Source organism: Embiotoca jacksoni, unplaced genomic scaffold, assembly GCF_022577435.1.
Source record: "Embiotoca jacksoni isolate LCO1_2020_lvr unplaced genomic scaffold, fEmbJac1.0.p SCAF_14, whole genome shotgun sequence".
Classification (NCBI taxonomy): domain Eukaryota; kingdom Metazoa; phylum Chordata; class Actinopteri; family Embiotocidae; genus Embiotoca; species Embiotoca jacksoni.
Window position 1 is genome coordinate 6,333,628 of NW_027185274.1, and position 25,879 is coordinate 6,359,506.

The 25,879-nt window shown below is 42.2% G+C and overlaps 1 protein-coding gene across 2 annotated transcripts; it reads right to left on the reverse strand.

The window, feature by feature from the left end:
- Positions 1–4,478: 4,478 nt before the first annotated feature.
- Positions 4,479–24,493, reverse strand: tnfrsf19 (tumor necrosis factor receptor superfamily, member 19). 2 transcript variants are annotated; one of them, XM_069147650.1, is made up of 10 exons: positions 24,047–24,493; positions 23,058–23,149; positions 22,308–22,421; positions 16,312–16,490; positions 16,107–16,192; positions 8,728–8,892; positions 7,102–7,227; positions 6,818–6,920; positions 5,815–6,095; positions 4,479–5,343 (listed from the first exon to the last, which is right to left on the reverse strand). In XM_069147650.1, exons 2-10 carry the CDS (start codon positions 23,121–23,123, stop codon positions 5,339–5,341), a joined length of 1,125 nt encoding a protein of 374 aa, XP_069003751.1. In that variant the 5' UTR covers positions 23,124–23,149; positions 24,047–24,493; the 3' UTR covers positions 4,479–5,338. The 2 variants fall into 2 exon arrangements, with proteins under 2 accessions (XP_069003751.1, XP_069003750.1); XM_069147649.1 differs by having other exon boundaries at positions 7,102–7,230; positions 24,047–24,490.
- Between the last annotated feature and the right edge of the window lie 1,386 nt (positions 24,494–25,879).

The following is a 25,879-nucleotide window of genomic DNA, read 5'->3' on the forward strand; positions in this document are numbered from 1 at the left end:
TCTCTGTAATGTAACTTCTGCCTAAAAATGTTCCAAACCTCACATCATTTGTATTTTCATCTTTCTTCTTTGCCTTTATCCTCCTTTATCAATCAATCGCACTGCTAATATCCCCGCATCAAAATGTCCGTTTTCTGGATGCATAACAGTAGAACATTGTTTTTTCCTGATCAAATCAGCGTGAGGAAGAATACTTAATCTGTTCTTCCTGTCATGTGGTCATTGTTTAGGCTTTAAATTAATACCGCTCCATCTGTTTTGTCTGTCAGGAGCTTTTTTTTTTTTTTTTTTTTTTTTTTTTTTTTGGAGGGAGGGATGGGGGGGGGGGGTCAGGGAGAGAAATCCAGAGCTTTGGGTAGTGAACTTGAATTTGAATTTCATTCCTGAGCTGTTGGAGTAAAGAACAGAAATGTAAATCAGCTGTGTTATTGAGTTGGCATTTCTTCTTCTTTTTTTTTGTTTGTTTTTTTTTTTTGTTTAAAGTTCTTCTTGCTCCACACTGTCTTAAAGCTGATCGTGTTTGCATGAGCTGAGAGTGGAAATTCTCCCTGTAACAATGCTTGGATCGTAGGTGTGAACGCAGTATCAAGAGGCGACCTGGGAGAATCCAACCACACAGATGCTGCAGCACCACAGCTTGATGGATTCTCTGGATGTGATGTCTCTTCAACATAGCTTCAATTTCATGTTGTTGTGTTTTTTTTTTTTGTTTTTTTTTACCTCTGATCTATTTCCAGTTAAACCAGAGGCAAGGTACATCTGGAAAGTATTCACAGCGCTTCACTTTTTCCACATTTTGTTACGTTACAACCTTATTCCAAAATGGATTAAATAGATTTTTTTTTCCTTGAAATTCCAAACACAATACCCCATCATGACAAAGTGAAAAAAGTTTGTTTAAAATGTTTGCAAATCTATTAAAAATAAAGAACAAAAATATAACACGTATATAAGTATTCACAGCCTTTGCTCAATACTTTGTTGAAGCACGTTTGGCAGAAAGTACAGCCTCAAGTCTTTTTGAGTATGATGCTATAAGCTTGGCACACCTATTCTTGGGCAGTTTCTCCCGTTCTTCTTTGCAGGACCTCTCGAGCTCCATCAGGTTGGATGGGGAGTGTCGGTGCACAGCCATTTTCAGATCTCTCCAGAGATGTTCAATCGGGTTCAAGTCTGGGCTCTGCCTGGGCCTCGCAAAGACATTCACAGAGTTGTCCCGAAGCCATTCCTTTGTTATCTTGGCTGTGTCCTTAGGGCCGTTGTCCTGTTGGAAGATGAACCTTCGCCCCAGTCTGAGGTCCAGGGCGCTCTGGAGAAGGTTTTCATCAAGGATGTCTCTGTACATTGCTGCATTCATCTTTCCCTCCATCCTGACTAGTCTCCCAGTTCCTGTTGCTGAAAAACATCCCCACAGCATGATGCTGCCATCACCATGCTTCACCATAGAGATGGTATTGGCCAGGTGATGAGCGGTGCCTGGTTTCCTCCAAACATGACGCTTGGCATTCAGGCCAAAGAGTTCAATCTTTGTTTCATCAGACCAGAGAATTTAGTTTCTCATGGTCTGACAGTCCTTCAGGTGCCTTTTGGTAAACTCCAGGTGGGCTGTCATGAGCCTTTTACTGAGGAGTGGCTTCCGTCTGGTCACTACCATACAGGCCTGCTTGGTGGAGTGCTGCAGAGATGGTTGTCCTTCTGGAAGGTTCTCCTCTCTTCACAGAGCAACGTTGGAGCTCTGTCAGAGTGAACATCGGGTTCTTGGTCACCTCCCTGACTAAGGCCCTTCTCCCCTGATTGCTCAGTATGGCCGGGCGGCCGACTCTAGGAAGAGTCCTGGTGGTTCCAAACTTCTTCTATTTACGGATGATGGAGGCCACTGCGCTCATTGGGACCTTCAATGCTGCAGACATTTTTCTGTACCCTTCCCCAGATCTGTGCCTCGATACAATCCTGTCTCGGAGGTCTACAGACAATTCCTTGGACTTCATGGCTTGACAGGTGTGTGTCTTTCCAAATCATGTCCAATCAACTGAATTTACCAGGTGGACTCCAATCAATTTGTAGAAACATCTGAAGGATGATCAGTGGAAACAGGATGCACACGAGCTCAATTTTGAGTGTAATGGCAAAGGCTGTCAATACTTATGTACATGTGATTTTTTTCGTTTTTTTAATAGTTTTGCAAAAATTTCCCCAAAAACTTTTTCACGTTATCATTATGGGGTATTGTGTGTAGAATTTTGAGGAAAAAAATGAATTTAATAAATTTTGGAATAAGGCTGTAACGTAACTGACTTTTTTATCACATTTCGGACGACGTGCTACAGTATGACGTTTTTTTTTTTTTTTATCACTTTTCGGACAACATGCTATAGTATGACTTTCTTTTCACATTTTGGACAACCTTAAAGAACTATGACTTTTTTGTGCTATTTCTGATGACATGCTATAAGTATGACTTCCGTTCAAGTTGTCAGGCAACACAATGGTGCAGTTGTCAGTGTTGTCGTCTCGCAGTCTGAAAGTCCCGGGTTTGATACCTGCCTGGGACTTTCTATGTGGAATTTGCACGTTCCTGCGTAAGTAATAACCTAAAAGTGAAATATGTTGTCCAACATATGGACAACTAACTTTTGCATGTAAAACAAATGTCATGCATGTAGTCGTAAATGTGACAAAGTCACACTCCGAGCAAGAACATGCAATCCTCCACAGACAGAGTTCCAAGCCCCTGATCGAACCGAGTACTTCCTGATTGTGAGATGACAACGCAAGCAACTGCAAGATTGTGCTGCCTCTATTGCATGTTTGTGTAACTTTTAAACATATTATGGAAGACAGAACAGTGGTGCAGTGGTTAGCATTGTTGACTCCTAGTCAGAAGGTTGCATGTTTGACTCTTGTCCTTGACATGGCTTTTCATTTAAGGTGTTAATGTCATCCTTTCCGGGGCGAGTCTTGAACCTGGAACCTTCTGACTGGGAGGTAACAATGCCAACCACTGCACCGTTGATCGCTCTTCTCTAACATGTTTACAAGTCATATAAGTCTTATAAGTCAGACAAGCATGCATTAAAGGCAGCAAAATGGTGCAGTGACAAGTCAGCGTTGTCATCTCACAATCAGAAGGTTCTGGGTTCGATAGAGCTTTGTGTGTGGAGGATTGCATGTTCTTGCTTGAATGTAATGTTTTACATTATGGAATAGATGCATAAGTTAGCCATCCATGTTATGGATGAAACATTTACCTTATGAGTTTTGCAAGAACATACAAATTCCACTTAGAGTTCCAGGCAGGAATTGAACCCAGGAGCTTTGGACTGTGAGACCACAACACTGAACAATGTGCCACTATGCTGGCACCCACAACTTCAACGAAAGTCATACTTATAGCATGTCGTTAAAAATATGAAAAAAAAGTCATCCAAAATATGACTTTTTTTTCATATTTTGGACAACATTAAAGAAGTATGACTTTTTTGTGCTATTTCTGACAACATGTTTTAAGTATGACTTTCGTTCAAGTTATGGAAGGCAGCACAGTGGTGCACTTGTCAGCGTTGTCGTATATCATCTAAAAAGGTCAATCACCAAATCATGTTTTTGGATGTTGGGAGGAAGCCATAGTATCCAGAGCGACCCAACGTAGGCACAGGGATAACATGCAAACTCAAGACAGACATTTTGGATGACACGCTATACTATAACATTTTTACGACTTTTTGGAGGACATACTATATAATTACTTTTTTAAGACTTTTTGGACGACATACTATAGTATAACATATTCATGTCTCTTTGGACAAAGTACTATAATGTGACTTTTTGCACGACATATTTTGGACAAGATACTATAGTCTGACTTGTTTACGACTTTTTGGACGACCATACTTAGACTATAGTATTTCATCAGAACATACAGTTTTCTGACTTTTTTGTCGCCACACTAAACTACGACTTTTATTTTCTACTTTTGGGATGACATAGTATAGTTTGAATTTCTTTTACATTTCTGACATTTTGGAGAACATACTTTAGTATGACCTTGTTTCGACTTTTTGCACGATATACTACAGTATTTATTTTTTACGACTTGTTGGCAGACATACTATACTAGGAAATTCTTTTGACATTATGGGCGACACACTATACTCAGAAATTTTTTTGACATTTTGGACATACTATAGTTTGAGATCTCTATGATCCTCAGATATTTTTGACTATATACTATACAACATTTTCGATCACATCCTATACTCAGACGTCTATGTTGACATCTACAAAGTGATTATTTTTTAAATAGCTTGCAATCTACAGTATTTTCCCTTCATCTACTTTTTGCATCTGGAGCAAAGTGTATGGGAAGTGTAAGATTCAAAAACCCAAAACATGTTTACATCTGAACTTGTTTGAGCAGTCTCCAGTTCTGTGGCGGTGCATCACTAACTCTATTTGAATTCAATAAACAAAAGAGCATGTAAACTTGTTCGAGTGGTTTATTTACAACAATGGCACACGGAGGTGAAGGTTAACAACCATCAACACTATCATTGAGGGCAGAAAAGAAAACAGGTCAGTCATGTCTATGTTACAAAAATAATGAGCTATTTACTATTTTACAGTATCTACAAGACATTTATCACTTAGACATTCCTCGTCTGAACTTGTTCCATATTTTTAAGATTGTCTTCAATGTGCAACATTATTCACTTTCGACACTTTTCTTCACACAACAAACTTTACAAACTGTCACCTTGACACGCAAATGCTTCATAACACCAGCTGCAAGATGAGTGGTACAGTTTATGTTCTCCTGCACGTGAAGATGGGAGACATTCTCGAGGCAGAGCGGAGGCTCACTTTGATTCACTTTGCTCCTCAGTAATAAGTCAGTACTTCTCCAAGTTTGAACTTCATATGATTTACCTTCTGGGTCAATGAGTTCACATTCTGTGTGCGTGCGTGCGTGTGTGTGCGTGTGTGGGGAGGAGGGGGAGGGTGGGTCTCTTCCGTGTGCTTTCCTCAGCAGTGCTTTTGTTTGCATGTGTGTACATATTCTGTTTGGACCATCTGACTGAGAGCTCTGAGGTCAGCGGCAGGCATTTCAAAGAGGCAGTGCGGCCACCACTCTGTGTGCTGCTGCTGCTGTCTGTGTGTGTGTGTGTGTGTGTGTGTGTGCGTGCGTGCGTGTGTGTGTGTCTGTCGGGAGGTCGGGGGGGAGGGCGGGGGGTGGGAGGGGTGGGAGGGGTGGGGGTTGTAATCTGAGACAGGATCTGGCCATGGCTGTTGTGGAGTCCAGGGTGGGTCAAGGGTGGAACACAAGCCAAAGAAATCCATGTCATCCTGGGGAGAGAGCAGGAAGAGGAACGCAGACACGCAGTGATTAGTAACGTATCTGCCGTGAGCTGACTTCAAACACGACAGTCTTGTCTACATCAAAGAACTTGGACTGTCTCTTGTTTCTTTTACCAGCTGCTCTTTATGGACACACAGACACAGAGCAGTGTCCAGGCCTATAAAAAGGCAACCCATGAGTTGATGTACAACTTTAACTTTGAGGAGGTATTATTTATTTCATATTTGCTGGAGTTGGAGAGGCCGTGTGGTTTCTTCTTTGCACTTTAAGTAAACAGTCAAGTCATTTAGTGTCTTTAAACTGTTTGTTCTGAGGCAGCTCATTTCAAATGCGACTGGAGAGTCGTAATGTGGCAATAAAACATTTATGAGTGAAATAATTATTATCCAGTTATGAAATGTGTCATTGGAAATGAATACAAAAGTAACATAAGGTGTAGTTGTAACTTGTCACCTCACCTTCCTGAGTCAGTGCATGCTGTTTGGGAAGAAGAACATCTGTCACAGCTTCATGGCAGCTCTGTCGGCTCCTTTCGGGTGACCTCGACCTGCACCCTTCCTCTTCCTCCTCCTCCTCCTCCTCCTCCTCCTCCTCCTCCTCCTCCTCTCCCTCCACCTCCAGTCCTTCTGCAGGTTCAGCATTGCATTGACACTGCCCCAAATACTCTGAGTGTCCACCGGCAGACTCTGGTTGTCCTTCCAGCTGCATCGTGGCACCCGCCTTGCTCAGGTTTGTGTTCCTGGGTGCATATTAAAGACATCTGTGGTTATTATCACTATGATTCTCCGTTTGCGGCCACACCCTGTGCTCTCCGTTTGTTGTCAGCACTTCAAAGAAGTGAATTAACCGCATTAAATCATGTCAAGAGTACTTTGACGAAACAACAGAAATTAAACTGCTGTCTCCAAGGAAGCAGCCGTACAGTGTTTACGTGGCTGCTGTTCCCAAGTTTACTGTAAGCTTGCCAAATACACGTTGATGTGGAACGACTCTGAATCAACTTTTTTTTTTTATCTTCACGCTTTTGATTGTATACAGTATAATATTCAACGCAGTTTGGACCAGTTGAGCTACAGTAGCCTCCTTCTATACGAGTCAAATGCAAACTTGTTTACATTGCAGAGGCATGTCATCGTGTATGTGCGCGTAGTTTTATTTTGTTTGTTGTAAGCTTAATGTTGAGTTTCTCCGTCAGCCAGCTGCAAAGCTTCCACTCAGTCAGCAGAGCACGGTGCAAACATTGCAGGTTGCTACAGTCACTTCCCTCTGGCATACATTTTTATTTTGCAGTTTGGCTAAAGGTGTTCAGCATTAATCTAGTATGTGTAATATGAAGGTTATTAACAGCAGTGTTTTAGCTTCAATAAATTGTCATTTTCTGTCAGATGAAAATGATCACGTCCTGAAGATTTCCGTCACATTTCACGCCAGTTTATCCTCGTGATCATGTGATCTCCTCACCCGTCACTGAGACTCATCTGGGACTGGAAGGGACTGATGTCCTGGCTGCGGCCCAGACTGCAGCTTTCATCACAGCACAGAGATGGGATCAGATGGACTGGACCTGGACATCACACACATAAACACATGCAACTTGACACAAATGGACATTCACCCCAACTGCCATCACCTCTTAGTGTAAAGGTGTGATAACCCCACTCTATAGTACACTAGTGAAGTTATGAATGCAGTATTTTCCTTGTAGTCATTGTTTGTTTGATGGCACAAGCACAACCACACCCTACCACAGGTGTGTCCGGGGCCCAGGTGACACTGGCAGCAGGGTCTCTGGGGGAAGTCGTGGAGCCAGCGGGCGTCCAGACAGGAGAGCTCCGCCCCGCTGTAGGGACAGTCCTGAGACCTCAGAGAGGCTGCTGGGGAAACACAGTGGGAACAGTCAACACCTGAGACATTCAACAATCCAAGGCCCCGAGCAGCAGGGATCTTCTTCTGGTGATGATAAAAAAAAACAACCCTTTATAAAGGCTTTATAATAATTTAATAAATAATAATACATTGTTCAATATGTTTTTGTAGATCACTCGTCTGAAGCAAAATTATCAACATTTTGATCCTTAAATAATGGTTAACCAGTGAAGGGTGACAAACTGTCAACCCTAAATTAGTATTTTTAGGGGTGTCGATTAGTAAATGATCGATAAACCATTAAAGAAGTCTATTAACTGATCCGTCAGTTCTTTAAACCTTTTGTTAAGAAAGCCTGAACAGGTATTTTTTTTTGTAGAATCAATGCTTCACACATTTATAGAAATATTAATGAAACCAGTGTGGAATGGGATTATTTGTGTAATTACTTCTATTATGACTCTGTTTCTCTAACTAGACGTACACCCTCTTGTACATGTCGGGAAATGCTTTACAACCCTCGGGTCCATGAGGCTGATTAAAATTCCTCCGTATCGTTTAAAAAAAAACACAAAAAAAACGGTTAGCATTTTGTGGCAGTTTAGGTGAAGGGTGGGGTTCATCTTTCAACTGACGAAACACTAAACTTCAGCATTCACTTAGGATGAAAAAAGTAACAACAACACAGAGGTGTGTGTCTACCGCACTCTTTGTTTCAGGTAAGCATAACAGGGAAATGTGATGTCATTGATTCTTCGCCTCGGGATGTTTCACATACTCAGACACTTTTGGCCTCAAGAATGCTGCTCATTATACAAGTTCTCACAAATAGCCAACATCAGGGTTTATTAATGTTAACGCTGCAGCCTGTTCGCGCTGTTAAGGAAAAGAGCAGTGAAATCAGATTCACACAGAAAGACATGCTCCCCTTCAGCTGCCTTATTGTTAGCAATCCCTTCATATGTTCAGATCTTCCACTGCACTCAGTGAGTGCAGTGAAATCAAAGTATTGTATTGTAGCCTCTGCACAGGATGAGAAAATGTGATTAATTCAAACAATACAGCTTTCCCTGATCTCAAAACACACATTTGAAGATAACTTATCCCCATCTTTTCTTTATTGTTTGATGATGTATGAAAAAGCAAAATTTCGGACACGCGGGAGCTTCATTTATTTTGGAAATCTTGACTGGAGCACATATTTGGACTGGAAATTTGTTGACTATGTATTGAAATGCCAGCACCTGATGTGGGGGTTCAAAGTTCAATGCTCGCTGCATAAAACCACACGCAGCCCTGCCTGCATAGAAGTGCTCCAAAAGTCACTCTGGGTCTACAGTGTGAACTAAACTTTACCCGTCTACATTAGTTTAAAAGCTGCATACTAACTAATACTAATGTTTCAAAGCCCAGCTCATATCACGCTGCTCCACCTTGGCTTGTGAAATTCACTTTTCGGACACCGGTAAATGTGAAACACGTCGCTTCAGAGCGTTGGGACTCACCGCTGGGCTTCTTCTCCAGCAGCTGTCTCTTGCAGTAGATGACACACAGGACGAGCAGGGCCAGCAGCACCGTGGCGAGGGCGCTGCAGATGACTGCGGCCAGCGCCATGTCTCGCGGACTGGTCACCACAGAGGGCAGCGGCACCAGGTTCACCCGCCCGCTGCCTGGGAAGAGCAGCAGAAAGGAGATGATTGTGAGGAACGGTTTAACAACAGGGGCGTGAAATGTTGACGGATGACTGCTGCAGCTTGTGGCAAGGTTGTGAGAGGTGTTAAAATCAGACGGGACGCACAAACTTATCGGAGAGTTTCAGACAGAACAAATGGCTAAAATAAAAAAGGGAAGTAAAAAAAACAGAGGATAACCTCATATTATCCAACTCTCCTCAACCAATCAAAATCTGGTAACAGGAGACATATTAATATTCTTTTCTGCCTCAAGTCAGTAATCTCTCCGATAAAGTCTAATGAAATAAGCAGAGGAGTTCAAAGAGAAAACGCCTGTGGTGGATTCTCTCTTTATCTGCCTCTGTCTCGTTCTCTGCAGAAGATGATTTACAGACACCCCCCCCCCCCCCCTCCACCTTCTCCACCTTCTCCACCCCCTCCGCCCTCAGGCTTCTCACATGCAACTCACACAGTGCTGAATTCAAAAGGCAGACATGCTGGTCAGGCTGTTTGAGACAAGTCATATATGAGTATGTATGTGTCATGCAGAGAAAACACATCGGACAGACAGAGTGTGTGTTTTTATTCTTGCATGTGTGTCTGATTAAGCCGCCATTAAAGTTCTCATCCCGCCTGAGGGGAAATGTGATGTCAGCATTCACCCCCACCTTCAGGACCTTCAACACGCGCATATAAAGACTTGTGACTTTATACAGAACGTCAGGGTTTAATGTGGCTAAAAGTAAAATATCACAATGTAAGGCAGATGAACTGGCACTGATGTTTGAAAGAAAAAAAAAAATTGGCTTTTGTTACATGTAATTATCCTTTCAACAACTAGGCATAGATAAAGGACCAGAGTGTGATCCAAGTGTAAACTAAAAGCTATAAAATTCAAACTTTTAACAACATAATGCAAACGTGTTAGCCAACAATTGTCTATTAAAACCAAGCGTCAACCAGCAGTGACGTCATCCATTGGTTTCCGAACAGCCATTATGAGGCCTTGAGATCGGATTTTGGCTGCCGCCATCTTGCTATTTGGGAGTGGTTTGGAGCCAGAAGTGACCATATTTGGACAATCTGGGGGGGAGCAAGCGGTAGATCTGACTCAATCTGATTGGAAACCCGACGACATTACATCCAGCCCACCGATAGCGGAAACCTGACTGCATCACAGGCCTCTCAATCGGACATCAGGAGGGAACTTGGAGTTGAGGCGCTACTCCTTCGCGTCGAAAGGAGTCAGCTGAGGTGGTTCGGGCATCTGATCAGGATGCCTCCTGGGCGCCTCCCTCTGGAGGTTTTCCCGGCACGCCCAACTGGCAGGAGACCCCGGAGAAGACCCAGGACACGCTGGAGGGATTATATCTCCCGGCTGGCCTGGGAACGCCTCGGGATCTCCCAGCATGAGCTGGAAAATGTTGCGGGGGAGAGGGAAGTCTGGGTCAGCTTGCTTGGCCTGCTGCCACCCGACCCCGGATAAGCGGAAGATGATGGATGGATGTTTATAGAGCCGGAGCGTTTTTGGAGCCAACCCCTAGTGGCACTCGATGGTATTTCACCGTATGGCACTTGCGCATCGGCCTTATTTTTTAGTCCTGGAAGCTACATCCACTTTTATATTCAATTAATATCTAAACATAAAGCAGAAATACAGCAACACTATTAACATTCATTCAGATACCCGTTTACATTTTCACTCCCCTTTTAGCTTTGTTTTTGGTCTCTGCCAACTCCAACTCAAAATCCCTGTCAACTAGTTTCTAACTTTGCCCTTCTGACATTTGGTGCAGGATGAGTAGCTATACGTTTTTTTTTTTTTTTTTTTCTTATCTATTTGCCAAAAAGAGCTGCTGCTGCAGCTAGTCATAATTGATGAGAGCAGCAAGATTCAACCAAAACATTTAAATAAAACCCAACAATAGGCTAAAAGACACCAAAACACTGGAGAGGTGTGTTTTGCTGTTTAATAATAAAAATTTATTGGAGGGATGGTAACTATGTGCAACTCTCTTCACATTACACGGTCATTTCATCTGTTGTTAATACAATATGATATTAGTATAGTTTTAAGATCAAGCACTGCATACAGCAACAAATAAAGACAAAAAATGTTTTTAAATGTTCAACTGTTCATGTAAATTTAGCTGAAAATTTTGTCCACAAATTAAAAATAGGGCCTTTAACACATTAGTAAAATCATCTTCAATTGAAAATGAATGCCACTAAATTACCTTTTTAAAGTTTGAGATTACAGGAATAAGCCAAACATTTTCTGACTGAACCACGACATTGACAAATGATTTGGACTTTCTGGATTTACTTTTAAACGTTTTAAAAATCTTAAACCAGCTGAATCTGCAGCAGCACTTTGCTGATCCTCTGCAGATGTTAATCACAGAAATACAAAAAAAACCAGCAGTCTGTGACTCTTCAGACATGCTGTGTGATATCTGAGATGTCAGGGAGTGGTGTTGCGTCAACACAGCCCACATGACAACATCAGTTTTCAGCTTTGAGGGGGAGCTGGTGGGAAAACAGTAGCAAGCCTGAGTGACATTTCTCTCCGAGGCCATTACAACAAGCCCAACATAATCGTCTCTGATCATTATGAGTGTAATTTACACTTTAATTTTCAATGTATGCATTGCAGTGATGGTGTGTGTTAAGAGCAGGGCAAACAGTGAAAGTCAGGCTGTGTTAACCACACAAGTAAAATGAATGACTTTTTATTTTGGGGAAATCTTTTTCAGTTTGCTCTACTGTTTGATTTGCAGTATATTGATCAAAAAGGCAACTGGTTTCAGCCTTTTCACATCCAAGAGCTCTTTGTTATGCTATGTAAACATTGCTTTAGCTTTGGGCAGTTTTTTTTTGTTTTTTTTTTAATTCAGACAGATAGGGGATAAGGGTATTTAACATTCCTTCAAAGAAAACAACTCAAAGCGGCACTCCAAATCTCAGTGTGACCCAGAGGGCACAATAAAGGACTCAGTTTGATAGAAGCACTGAAAAGTACATTGCGTCAGAAACGAGACTTATTACGTGTCATAAATTTTTTTTTGCCATATTCCAGAATCAGATCTGAAAAACTGGTGGGTTAACAGACAACACAGCTTCAGTCACTCTGCTTAGCATAATTTGCAGTTTATATAGTGGTATTTGTATGTAATGGGTCTGTGCGCAGTGATGCTTTCTACTCAGACATAAGTAAATATTAAATCATAGAGCAACAGAGGCATTCTTTCAATTAAAGTAAATAAATATGCTGTTTATAAAATACATTTTAACACTAAAAACTGTGTATAATGTCTCACAGCGACATGGTGCAACACCCCCGTGTTGTGTGTTTAAGTTTGAGACTCATAATGAGTTGAGTGCGGGATCACTATGTTGTATCTGACCATTGCGTTTGAACTTGGTCTTCATCGTCAAGGTCACATTCGGCTCATCCGAGGTGAGCATCGCGCCCGACAGCACAAAGGCGGTCTGTTATCAGAGAGCCGGCAGCTGCAGCAAACACAGATAAACACTGGCCCATTGACGGGAGCTCACCTGCTGATATTATCTCCACCCAAACCAGACCAGTAAACCACAGCCTTTCACAGACTCCCTGCCTGTTGACTTTATAGTATGCCACAAAGTCCAAATAAAAGAAGCACTTCTTTACACCTTTGAAGGATCTTTGACTGTTGTCTGCTCGAACTCTTTTAAGAACTGAGACTGTCTTACCCTGAACTCTGAAGTCCTCTTTGGTGTTTCCAATTCAGATCTGTGCAAACTGTGTGTTCTGTTTTCATCTGATGACATTTATAATGGCTCTAAATCTATGTGTGTGTATGTATGTATGTACAGTGGTGTGAAAAAGTGTTTGCTCCCTTCCTGATTTCTTATTTTTTTGCATGTCTGTCACACTTAAATGTTTCAGATCATCAAACAAATTTAAATATTATTCAAAGATAACAAGTAAACACAAAATGCAGTTTTTAAATGAAGGTTTTTATTATTAAACCATTTCCAGACTGATGGATCTCAATTACTTTCTTTCTCATTTGTTCCTGAATTTCTTTGGATCTCGGCATGATGTCTATCTTTTGAGGATCTTTTGGTCGACTTCACTTTGTCAGGCAGGTCCTATTTAAGTGATTTCTTGATTGAGAACAGGTGTGGCAGTAATCAGACCTGGATGTGGCTAGAGAAATGGAACTCAGGTGTGATAAACCACAGTTAAGTTATGTTTTAACAGGAGGCGGCAAACACTTTTTCACACAGGGCCATGTGGGTTTGGATTTTTTTTCTCCCTTAATAATTAAAACCTTCATTTAAAAACTGCATTTTGTGTTTACTTGTGTTATCTTTGACTAATATTTCAATTTGTTTGATGATCTGAAACATTTAAGTGTGACAGACATGCAAAAAAATAAGAAATCAGGAAGGGGGCAAACACTTTTTCACACCACTGAATCATATGTATGTATGTATGTATGCATGCGTGTGTGTGTGTGTGTGTGTGTGTGTGTGTGTGTGTGTGTGTGTGTGTGTGTGTGTGTGTGTGTGTGTGTGTGTGTGTGTGTGTGTGTGTCTGATATAATGAATATTTGAACACATTAAAAATGTAATTCAGGGAAAATATAAACAAAGGAATTGGCAGTGGCTCTGGCTTTCAAAGATTTGAAAATGTAACAACTTCGATGCTTCACTTTTTTGGATTCGTTACCGTTTCAGACAGAATATGAAATGAGTTTGATTCAAAGATGGGTACATCTGTTATTCCCTTTAAGATTTGATCAAGATGTCAGTTTCTTCCACTAATTCAAGAGCGATCTGCAGATGAAAATATATTCCACATAAAAACACTTTCTCATGAGCTCCTTTTGAACATCCTAGTTCAATGACAGTGTAATTCAGGCATTATTATTAAAGGAGGTGCAACAGGCAACATATTAAATCACCATACCTTTAAACTGAAACAAGATGCTGGAATGAATTCTAATATCCAAAAGTGTAACATCTGAAGTGTTGTATTTGTGGTAAAACAGACAAATCATCACTTCTTGTAATGTGGCAACACCAAACATCATTACTGCTGTTAGGTCTGATCACTGCATGATAACTTGATTAAGACAGCAGCGAGGGTAAAGATCACCGTGGCAGACGCTGACATTTGAATCACTTTGGTGCTTTTGAATACCTGGGGCTGTGGGTTGAGTTGTTGCTGGCAGGCAGGAATGTTTCTTGTACTTTGTCAGCCTGGTGTGTTTTGTGCCTTTTGTGGTGAGAGCTGACTATATGAGCTTGAAGTGAGTCAGCATGCTGCAGCTGTTTATATATATATAAAGGTTACATGTCAGCAGTAGAAAGTAATAATAGTAGGGCCTGTCCTCCAGAATTTGCTCCATTTTTTTTTTTAACCTGCCTGGAATATAACTAATAATATCAGATAAATGGTTTTATGGCTGCATTTCAAACCCACACTATGGTTTTTCCTGTTCATTGAACAAAAAAAGATGAAATTCCTGTCTGACTTCTGTGTAAATCCGGTTGGACAAGCTACAAAGAGCAGGTAGCATTATTCCAACATGTGTGTGTGCACGTATCTGTTTTGTGTGTTAGCATGAACTCGTCAGCTCTCCCAGATCTACCGTGACAGTGAAAAACTTCAGCAGATGAAACACATTAAAGAGGCAGCAGGAATCCATAAAACACAACCTCGTTTTTACTCAGCTCCAAAAAGCCACTGGGGGAAAAGGGAGGAGAGTATAGGAGGGGTCTAAGATTTACAGTCCACCCCAGACGGCGACTGCCTCCCCTGCACAGCTGCACCGCTGCCCCGGGCCAGCGCGGCCTATTAGAATGATCTGCCCTTTAAGTTTTCACCACCCTCCTCAAGATAACACTGGAGGGAGGGGGGCAAGACTTTCAAACATTTGGAAATACTCCACTGAGAGTCCCTGTTGGGGCTAACTCCCGACTATGTTCTCAGACACAATGGCCATTTTGTTTCATGGGCCTGCTCCAGTATCAAAACGGGAAGCTGCTCAGATGGACAAACGAGCAGACGGAGGGAGCCCAGTTGTCTCAAGGCCAGTGTTCATTACACACACAGTAATGCTGCGTGAAAAAAGATACGTTTTAAAATCTCAAGCGAAAAAGACACAAATTAAACACCAGACACAGAGTCCATTGAAGCCACCATTCGTTACATTTGGAGCTTGTTGTTTTTTTTTAACAGTTGTCTGATATATAGCCGTCTCCATTTATTTAACACGAGGGCGCTAACTCCGACTGCGACAGCTCTGATGCTCCTGTTGCCAAAAGCCTCCACAGAAACAGCTGCAGTATCCTCTGCCATCAGGAAGTCACACTCAATTACCGAAGGTAGGAGTTCACTCGCCTGTTGGTTTTATGTGGAAACCTAAAATCATAAGGTTGCACTTAACTACTTATAAAGGCCAGAAGAAAGAAGTTAATTGGATCTGCAGCCCACTGGAATGTGAGCTCTGCTTTGTGAGCCTACTGTAACACACCTCCTGCCTCCTTTTTGCATAATGGCAATAAATTATCACACGCTGCTCCTCAGAGTGTTGACTTTGGTGTCAGAACAAAAGCATGTAGAACAGTGCGGTAGTTTGTAGAAATGCTATTGAGGTGTGTTTTGTCTCGAGATATCAATGAAGGGTTTGTTCGAGGAAGTTTACTCATTTAATTCAAACCGAGTGCTGAAAATGAGTGATGTTCTGAGCTAATATAATCTAGTGTTGGCAAATCCGCTATTATGTTAGTGGTATCCATTTCAGCTTTCCAACTGCTCAGCTTGTAAATCCAAGCATTTATTTGCACATACAGCAGAGCTGGCTGGCTCAGCGAGACCTACTGAATGAAATATGGTGCGCTCCACCCTTTAAAGACTGTGGTTCTGGTTACTCCGAGGACCTTGTGCTGGCATGTTGTGTGTGCGCAAGCTTTGTTGTGGCACAGCAGCCTGGGTTTTTGGTTCCAGTAGCATTTGGCTAGGAGTTCAATAGTGTACTGTAGATGGTGGTGGTGTTTGCTTTAAGACTATTGTATCCCTGTTGTTTCATGTTAAAACATCAGCTATTGTGAGGTGCAGATGAATAGCTTGTATTCATGAGAACCTTCTGCAAAATGTCCCACTGATGTTCAGCCAACTGTGAGAGGACGAGGTCAAAGAAAGCAAAGGTGCTTACAGTTAGGCTCATAAGGAGGCGGAGGGTCCCCACAAGGTATACACTCCATGTCTTGGAAACCGCTTAATTTTGTCTTCCTGTAGTAGCTGTTGAAGACACAAAGTTGTCATGAACACATGGTTAGATAGGTTTAACTGCAGCTCACTATTCCTCAGCACTATAGCTTTTATAAAACAGTCAGGTGGAGGCGTGTCTGTGCTCTCACCCCGGCAGACAGTCACCACACACGGCGTTGCTGGTGGTGGAGCAGTTGCCCTTCTGGAAGCGGTTGATGAGCCCACAGTCCAGGCAGGGCTTGCACTTCTGCAGGCTCCGGTCCTCTTTGAAGCGACTGCTCCGGCAGGGCACGCACCGGGCATCCTCTCCATAACCAAAGCCACATTCCTGTAGGGATTAACGGGAGAAACACACCGGGTAAGAGGTGGGGATGGTGGTTTGGTGTGATGTGCAGCTGGTGAAAAGAGTGCTTGAATGAGGACTACCGGGGGTCTGGAATTAAAGAATGATCTTGGCTCATGGGATCAGATGAGAACAATGGCCTGCCTCTTTTAAGAGTCCATCTTACACTGGCAATAATCTCCCTGACTCTCTCAGTATGAATGAATGGCCTTCCGCTGCAAGACCCAGAAAGGCCACGCATTTGAATAATAAAGCCTCTCAGGGACACCCACTGTTGTATTATTGCAAGTTTATTGCTGCGTTTTTGTGCAACTCCCTCTCCAAGCAGACAGAGTGAGTGTCCCGTTGATTGAGAGGCCAGCAAGCAAAGGAAATGCTTCAGGAAGGGGGCAAGGATTATAGAGAGGTAGATGGAGAAAACAAGATGAATACTCTTTTTGTGCTCAACAATTGAACGTGATCTTTAGAGGCACAGCTTCCTGTGACTGTGTGAACGATCTAATGCTGAAGCACGTTTTGAATGTGTTCACCTGAGCCAAGCAAAGATCATCTGTATACCATATGTTTTTCTATGAAATCAGTGTCTTGTTTTCTAGTTGGAGTTGTCTATTTTTTCATATTTAACACATGCAGAAGTCTGACAATGTTTAGAAACAAAATTATGTTTTAAATTTTAGTGAGACAAACCGACTCACTAAAGACTCACTAAACCGACTCTCAACAGTCAGTTGACCACAAATGTATCATTTGTAATCATTGTTCAGGTCCACCTGCTGCTGTTTGTCATTTTTTTGTCTCTTTCCCTTATTAGTTCCCCGTCGCATTCCTGAAAATCATGTTGAAAGACTTCAATGACAAACTGACATTTACATGACAGCTGACATTACTGTACACCACACAAAGTGAGAAGACCCAGCGGGGATGACATCATACATTGATCATTCATTATCAGCTCCATAGCAGCTGCCCTCCTGTTTCTCTAGTGTTGCCGCACTGCAATCCAAAACCAGGGAGGGAGGCTGTGGGGGGCTCATATATCATTAAAGTGAAGGTCAGCTTCAAACGGGGCTTGTCTCTTCTCCTCTCTCTTCGCCCGTGTCCCATTTCACTGCCCGGGCATGCCGTCCCGCTGGAATGTGGGCAGAAGACTCTGATATGGGGGTTGGGTTTTGGGGAAGCAGGCTGGCAAGAAATAAAAAGATGGAGGCAAAGATGGGATCTTGAGAAGGCACCGCAGAGTCGGAATAGAAGACGAAGAATTCGCTCCTTCCAGCCAAACACATGTGAGCCTGACATTGAACCCTTGGGCCGGGCCGGGCCTGGCCCGAGGTGGCCCAGCTAGGCCTGGTCTACTGCAGCTGTTGCTTTGAACTCTCCATATAAGGCCTTACCCTGCAGCAGGTCAGAGCAAGGAACCCAGGGAGGGAGTGGATGGGGGTGACTGATGAGTGATAAACCGGGAAAAGGCGGAATAAAGAAGACTCGGCTGCCAGTAGTTTCATGTCATGAGCGAGAGAGAGACGCTCCGATCGAGGCAGGGCAGGCCAGAAGACTGTCACAGCACTGCACCCTGAATCTGGTGCTTGAGAAAGCACTGTGGGCCCAGTCACTGTAGGGTACCTTACTGTGGATCTGTGACCCACTTGCACATGAACCCAGCACTGGCACCAGCTCTGTCCATGGGGCACCACATGGCAGGATGGGCCGATGCTGCACAGACACAAGCAGGTCACAGCACTGAAACAAAAGGAAAATGGAGCCAACTCCTGCTCCTGTTGTGCAGACAGCACAGATCATCAAGTAGCGATCTCTTTCTTCTTTTATCCCTGCTAACAAAGCTCAACACAGCTGACACCCTGCACTGACTGAGCAGCTAAAAGAAAAGACTGTGTGAAACTGTGATGTTGAAGTTATTATTTACGTGAAAAGAAGATTATACAATTTGTAAGGCATTTAAGGCACACTTGTGAAACAGCCACAAATATTGGCAAACAAATAGATATCGTGTCTGTTTTCAGGCTCCGTGCATGAGGATATACTGACAAAAATACTACAAAACACCTCTATTACACTATTATACTTTTGCAAGAGATGGGAAAAAAAGCATTTGGGAAGAAAACTAATAGGAACATGGTAAGAACAAAAATCGCAAGACAAATAATTACACAAAACCGAAGCAAATAAACATTCGAGTGTGGCGGTCGCTTCGTTTTTATATACTACTTTGCAGCAGTTTCATTTAAAAACCCATCCAAAAAAGCAGATGCTTAACATACAATTTCCCTGTCCTATCTCCTGATCTAGTGTGGGTGAGACTGCCAAGCATAACAGCAGTGTGGAGGGGGAAGAGGAGGGCGAGCTGGCTGGGACCTGAAGCATGTTCAGACGCACAGATATTTCTGAGATTAGGAGGGAATCACAAGGGGGCCAGCCGGCCGGTCATCTGATCTGATAATAAAACTACACTGAAAACCATGCCAAGTTAGTTAAAGCAGAGTTTTGTTAAGAGCAGACTCACAACACTCTCCCACTTCCTGTTTTTGTCTCGCTGTTACACTTGTTCAAACTTTCTCTGGCTTCTTTAGACACAAGAATCATACAGCAAATGTCTGTCCACTGTGATTTTGACACTTCTTCTGCTTATGCACTCCGTTTTCTTCTTACTCTTTGGCCAGTGCCACCCAGAAGTCCTTTGTCCTCAGTGTGGCTGGAGGAAATGTTACACTTTTGCTACATATTACAAGATGTTGACACATCAAAGTTGTGTTCCTGCCTTTTTTTTTGTTGCCGTTGGCAGTTTTCCAGCATGCACAATAATGCACTCGCCCCTTCTCCTTCATGCTTGACGCAACACAACGGACTAAGTAACTTCCCGAGAATAAAACCTAGAGTGAAATATGTCGGGGAGAAAATGAATAGCTGTTTTTAATGGACGTTCGCTTTGTGTGGGTGGTTCTTTTAGCTACAGTTAGTGTGGAGGGGCTAATTGATGTTTGTCAGCCCGCCTCAGAGTGGCGTCCAGAGGCAAACTTCCAGAGCAAACTGGGCCACATTCCTCTGGGATCTCTATGGCAGCTGCACAGAGGGACTCCAGAAGTCTGCTTCCCTCCCAATAGTCAGAATATGGACAGATTGTCTTCTGAGCTCAGATCACAAGTTGTTTCTCTGGGAAACTTTCTCCAAGCGCAGACCTGGGTCTCCACTTTGAGCCGGCGTCCCGCTACCTCCACAGAAAGAATGAGGCAGCCAATTATTAACCAAGACCCCAGGGTGGCTAGCAGCATTCATGCCTGTTGAGCTGGCAGAGAAACACGAGGACTACTGAAGCGTATTACCAACCACAGGGTGCATGTCTGTGTGCACTGAGATTAAAGGCAACTGGGCTTAAATGCATGTGTGTAGCAGATGTCAAGGGGTGATACAGAGTTTTTTTCATCAGTATTCAAAGATGTAGTAGAGTGTAAAGTCACCTAAAGTCAGTTTAACAGATGGTTTATTTGCACAACATTCTTCATGTAATGCCATAACATTTTATGATGTAGACATATTCCTTACTGCATAATAAAATAAACGGAGATTAAATTATGAAGGGAAAACTCTCCCTCAGAAACAAGTTAACCTTATAATACATCCACTCATGGAGGTTGGTATGTTCAGTTTCTGTTTTAAATTCTGTAACAAATGTTTCGATTCAGTTTCAGGTTATTTAGGGGACTGCTGAAATGTAATGTTAGCCTGAAAAGTATTTCTGAGAGGTTTCCACCATTGTTAATATCGTTTTGCAGTTTTTAAATTAACTCTTTAAATATCAAAACACTATTTTAGCAGCAAGCAAAGCTGCATTTGGTAGAAAATTATTATGGAGGGTTTTTGCAATGTGCTATCAGTCACTATTAAATCAATTTCAAGCAGTAAAACAGGTTAATATCGCTGTTTAATTACTATCTGTGGTTAACGCACCTTTACATCACTGCCTACACTTGCGAAAGCAGGTAGCTGCCAGAAAGGAAAGCCTTCGCTTACCAACCTCAACTGACACTACAGAGGCCTGTTTGTACAAAGCACACAAAAACCTGTGGCTAAGGTGGTGGAAAAAACTGTATTCCCAGTCGAGAGCGCAGCAAGCTTAGGCATGGCTTGCTTCAAACAGTGAAGACAATAAGTTGGACGGGTTGCAATGGGGAAAAACAATGGAAGCCATTCAACTGCAGAAGGTCAAAAGTATGGGTGTGACTGATTAAAGAAGGGTCGGTGTTTTACAAAAGCTAATAACAGCTTGGCTGTTCTCTGCATGAAAGAGAGGAAGTAATAAATAATGTTGTTTCCCTGGATAAGATACACTTTTTAAACACTGGTCTCCATTCTTTTCATACTCTCAACAGTTTTTTTTCCCACGAGGTCGCCATCCAACTTTTTTCAGCCCAGGGAAGTTGATTTAACTAGATCCCTTGTGTTATTACACACTTCTTTTCCTAAATAAACAAGTGACACTGCTTTTTCCTTGTAGTGACTATGGAAAATGCTTAGGTGGACACAGCACTTTAGATAAATCTGTTTAGGAGGTACAATCTGTAAGATGTTTAGTTTAAAACATCTAAAACTAAATGTGAAGAAATAACAGTTTGGAATGTATATATTGTGTTGCAGAGATATCTACTAGGTTAGCATGCTAACGAGCTAGGCCCGGCCCTATTGGTACCACCCCACACCTCAAGAGGCGATAACGAGTCACTTTAGCGTCCAGTCTGATCTCAGTCCAAAATGAGAGGAAAAAGAAGTAACTTCTTGTTACAGTCATTGAGTTTATATAAAAGCAGATGTAGCCTCCAGGTCTGAAGAATAAGGTCGAAATGGAAGCACCATAAACTGCAATACCACCAAAGGCCGCTAGGGGCTGGCTCCAAAAGGCTTCTGGCTCCACAGACTCACATTCTACTTCTCTCATGAAATACAAAGTCATCATTTTTTTCTGGCAGCCCTCAAAAAGCCGTTTTTGGGGGCGTGTCCGTTTGGTTGACAGGCCTGCGGTGCAGTCAGGTTTTCGCTATCGGTTGGCGGGACATAATGTCGTCAGATTTCCAGTCAAATCCAGTCAGATCCACTGCTCGCTCCTTCCCAGCATGTCCAAATATGGTCACTTCTGGCAACAAACCACTCTGAACTAGCAAGATGGTGGAGGCCAAAATCTAAACCTGAGGCTTCATGACGGCAGTTCACATCATTGTTGGCTGACGCTGGGTTATGATGGATGCAACAGTAAACAATGACGGCTGGAACTCTTGGCATAATATAAACGAAACAAGAGTTAGCCTAACATTGGTGTTGCTCTTCAGTGATGAAATCAGCTTTTGGAGAGTGAAGGAATGAAGTTTGATGCTGAACCCACAATGGCTCTTTAGGTATTAATCCTAACAGCAGCTATGTAGTTCTTAAAAGGGAAATAATTGTGTAACATCCCTGCCTGCGTAGCTGTTTGTTAATTTGAGCAGTTAGAATAGCTATACATGATGACCTTAATAAGCTATGCTCGTCATCTAGCTATCTACTTTTATGCTGGGTCCATAAAATCTAATTTTACAATAATCAATTATAAGAAAAGAGCCAACTGCTAACTAACGGCGGGGCAAGAATACACAAAATTCTACCAAACTTTAGGAGCCGGACTGAGGTCAGACTGGACAATGCAGTGACTCACCATCGCCGGACAAAGTGGTATTACAAGACCAGACATAAATCTTACATGCACCTTTAATACCAAAGAGGATAAAAGACAGAAAAAGTCCAAAACAATTTTTCTCCAACCTTTGAAAGCTCCTGTCCTGCATCACACTGTTTGCAGGGTTTACAGATCCCAAGCCGGTCCTTGTACTCCTGCTCTCTGCATTCTCGGGTCTCCTCCTCGGCCCTGACATGAATCTGAGAGGGACAGTCATTTGGTGAAAGTTAGAGATTCCTGCATTTCATCACCACTTTCATCCATAACAGATAAAGCAGATTCATTCCAGAGCCATGCATGCATCACAGTGTCTCATAATACTTTAAGGGGGTCAGCCCCCCACTTTGGACTCCTCTTGGAAATAAGTCTAATAATGTTGGAAGGAGATAAGATCAAACTTTAATGAGCTCTGTGGGAAAAATGTATCGCTGCAGCAGCAGAAAAGTCGAAGGCAACAATACAGGGATCACCAAAACCAGAGACCGGAGTCCAGATAGAAAATACAATCGGGACAGCGCAGTGGATAAAGGTAAAATGATACGCAGCATTGACGGAAGGTCTCCTGCAAGGATTTAACAGATCCCAGCATGAGCAGTTGCCTCTGAAACATTGGTATGAAGAGCAGCTCAACTTAATATGTGCAAACACTGAAAACTTGTAGCTTTCCACTTTTGCAGAAGTTTAGCAACTTTGTGCTACAGTAGGTGTTCAGTGTATCTTTGCTTGTACACATATTGTTGTAAATGTTTACAAAATTGCAACAGACAAGATATGCACACAATAATAATAGAATTTAAGAAATCAAAAACAGCACCAGCAATGGAAAGAGCGCTTACCAGAGCTGAACATATGACATGCACAGTGAGCACAAGCGAGACGGCGTGCTGACGCGTCCAGACCATTTTGTTGCACCACTTGTTGCTTGCAGCTGAAACAAAGACACAATAATCAAATATAAAATATTTACATTGGATGTTTAAAAAAAAAAAAAAAAAAAAAACTGGAGTTTATGTATTTTATGTTTCCACTTACTGTAAATATCAATAGAGCTCAAATAATGAACTATAATACTATAGGGGCAGCAAATAATGGTTATTTTCATAATCTGTTTTTATTTTTAAATGTTTGGTCTTTAAAATGCCCGAAAATGGTGAAAAATGTTAACTCCCAGGTGTAGCCTGAGATGTCTCGTTTTGTCCTGACCAGCAGTCCACAACCAAAATGATATTCAATTTATTATCATGAAGGACAAAAGGAACCAGAATATATTCACATTTAAGAAGCTTTTTGCACAAAAAAGAGATACATCATAAAATTAAGTCCCATTAATTTTCTGTTGTCGATTAATCTACAAAGTATTGCAGCTTTAAATACCTCAACAGTAGATGTCAGTGAGTAAAGATGAAATTTCCAACTATAAAGCTACAGTGGTTGAGTATAAAGGGGGGGGGAACTGGATATTAAGGGATCATATATAAAAACACATCAGTCTATATTCTCAGAGCTTTGCACGAGGAAAACTTTCTAGTTTTGCATAAAGGCATGTTAAAAATCTTAATATTGGCACGGCGTAACCAATTAAAACCACAAAAATATCAATACACTAAAGAGACTGAGAGAGTCGGTCTTTCTAGCACGTGACTTTAAACGTTACGGTGTCGATACATAAATATTATATCATGCGTGTAACATCCCCTTTAAAGACTACACAGGTTTGTTGTTGTGCTCTGTCTGTATATTTGCAATTAAGGCTTGGTCGTTTGTCGTGAGTGGATTCACTTCAAATGTCCGAAACTAAACAAAACAAAACAAAAAACCTTCTTACCTGCTAAAAAAAAAAAGAAAAAAAAAAAAAAGGAGCCCAAGTCGGTCCAAGTATCGGTTCCTAAAAGTCGATCGCAGACCGGTGAGAGGTGTGGTGGCGTGTTTCCCGCACCGGTCCGCTCACCATGTCAGCGCTGCAGCTCCAGCCCCGCACGGCACAACTGGGAGCCGCAGCGGATCGAGGACAGACCCAGCAGCGCCGAGGATCAAAGGCGGGGAGAGGGGTTGGCTTTATGTATCTGAAGCGGGTGTATCTGATCTGTGATCAGCCCGTCTACATCAAAGAGCCGATCCCAGCCGAACACACACACACACACACACACCACCCGCTTTCAGTGTGATCAATATCACTCAGCTGGTTTCTAACTAGAAGTCGATGTGGAGAAGGTGTAACGAGTTTATCATGATGTCGAGGCAGACGTTGGGTTACACTGCTTTGAAAGGCTGTGTGTGTGTGTGTGTGTGTGTGTGTGTGTGTGTGTGTGTGTTTCATGGCAGTTCTCAAGTTTGAACATCAGCCAAGTGACCCCCAAACTGTGGTCCGCTGACCACTAATGGTCCCTTCACAGCGTCCCTTTCGGTCCCCTCTGTTACGTTTGACTTCATAGTCATCCTAATGTGTTGAAGTTAACTTAACAGCCTGCCAGACCATTAAGAACATGCGGCTGATTTGTTGTTTACTGCATGCACATTTGAAGGCTGACAATATAAATTTATTTGGGAAGCTTTCATGTCTATGAGGTGCAGATGTCATGACGTCAGTGTGCTGTTCCGGGATTGGTGGAGCTCGAGTCTTTAATTCGTCTAATAGGAAGAATTGGGGTCAATGTCAAGTTACTGACTTTATTTTCACAGCAAGCTGGTAAATACAGCAGGTAGATACAATCAGTTAGTGTAAATATTGGGACTTAAAGATATATATCTGCTCCCTGATGTGGAGCCACTTAAAACTACCTCAAAAAGTTATCGTGGTTGTTTATGCAAATTCGAAACAAAACAAAAAACAAACAAAACAATGGATAGAAATGAAAACATATTTTATAAAAGGGAAGGATCCAGTAAAAAAAAAAAAAAAAAAAAAAAACTTGCAAACTGGTTCTGTTTCATCTTGATCTAAATGCATAATAAAATATCACTTTAAATATGATAATATTATTAACGGAGTGGTGGCTGGAAGTCTCAGTATTTTATTTACCATTAAAGCGCACATAGCTGCTGTCTTCATTCTCTTCAAAGGTTTGTTAATGTGCCTGTTAATTAGGTCATTTGCAACTGGTCTGACAAAGGGCCACACTGACACACAACGTACAAGTTCATTTCCACCTCTGGCGAAAGTGTGAGCTGTGTGTGCACGCTGCTGTGTGTCTGAACGAGGCAAAGACACACAGGACAAAAGTTCAGCACTGCAGTAAAAGTGGCCAATTACTGTACATGTCAGGACATGCTGTAGCCATATCAATTCCAGGGAAATCAGGGACTACTCGGCACAGGTAAAAATTATCTGTTCCTCAGCCTCTCGTGGAATATTAAATCCAGTTTCTTAATGCAGCATGAAACAAACGTGTCATTACTTTGTGAGTTTCAGTCTAAGTTCAAGTCTGTGTCTGTTTCCCTCGTCGACATTTAAGAGTTTTGTTCTTTCTCGTGATCGCACTCGTGTCGCTTCACAGTTCAGCAGTCACAGTAACAATGTTCTCGTTTCTCTCGTCGGTGTTTCTATCTATTCATTCGTTAAGGTCAAATCTACTGAGTAGTTCACCTGCAGTTCACTTTGACCTGAGTCATCTGGCTGCGAGAGGACGGTACTGCAGTCAAACCTCTGGCTCATCCAGCA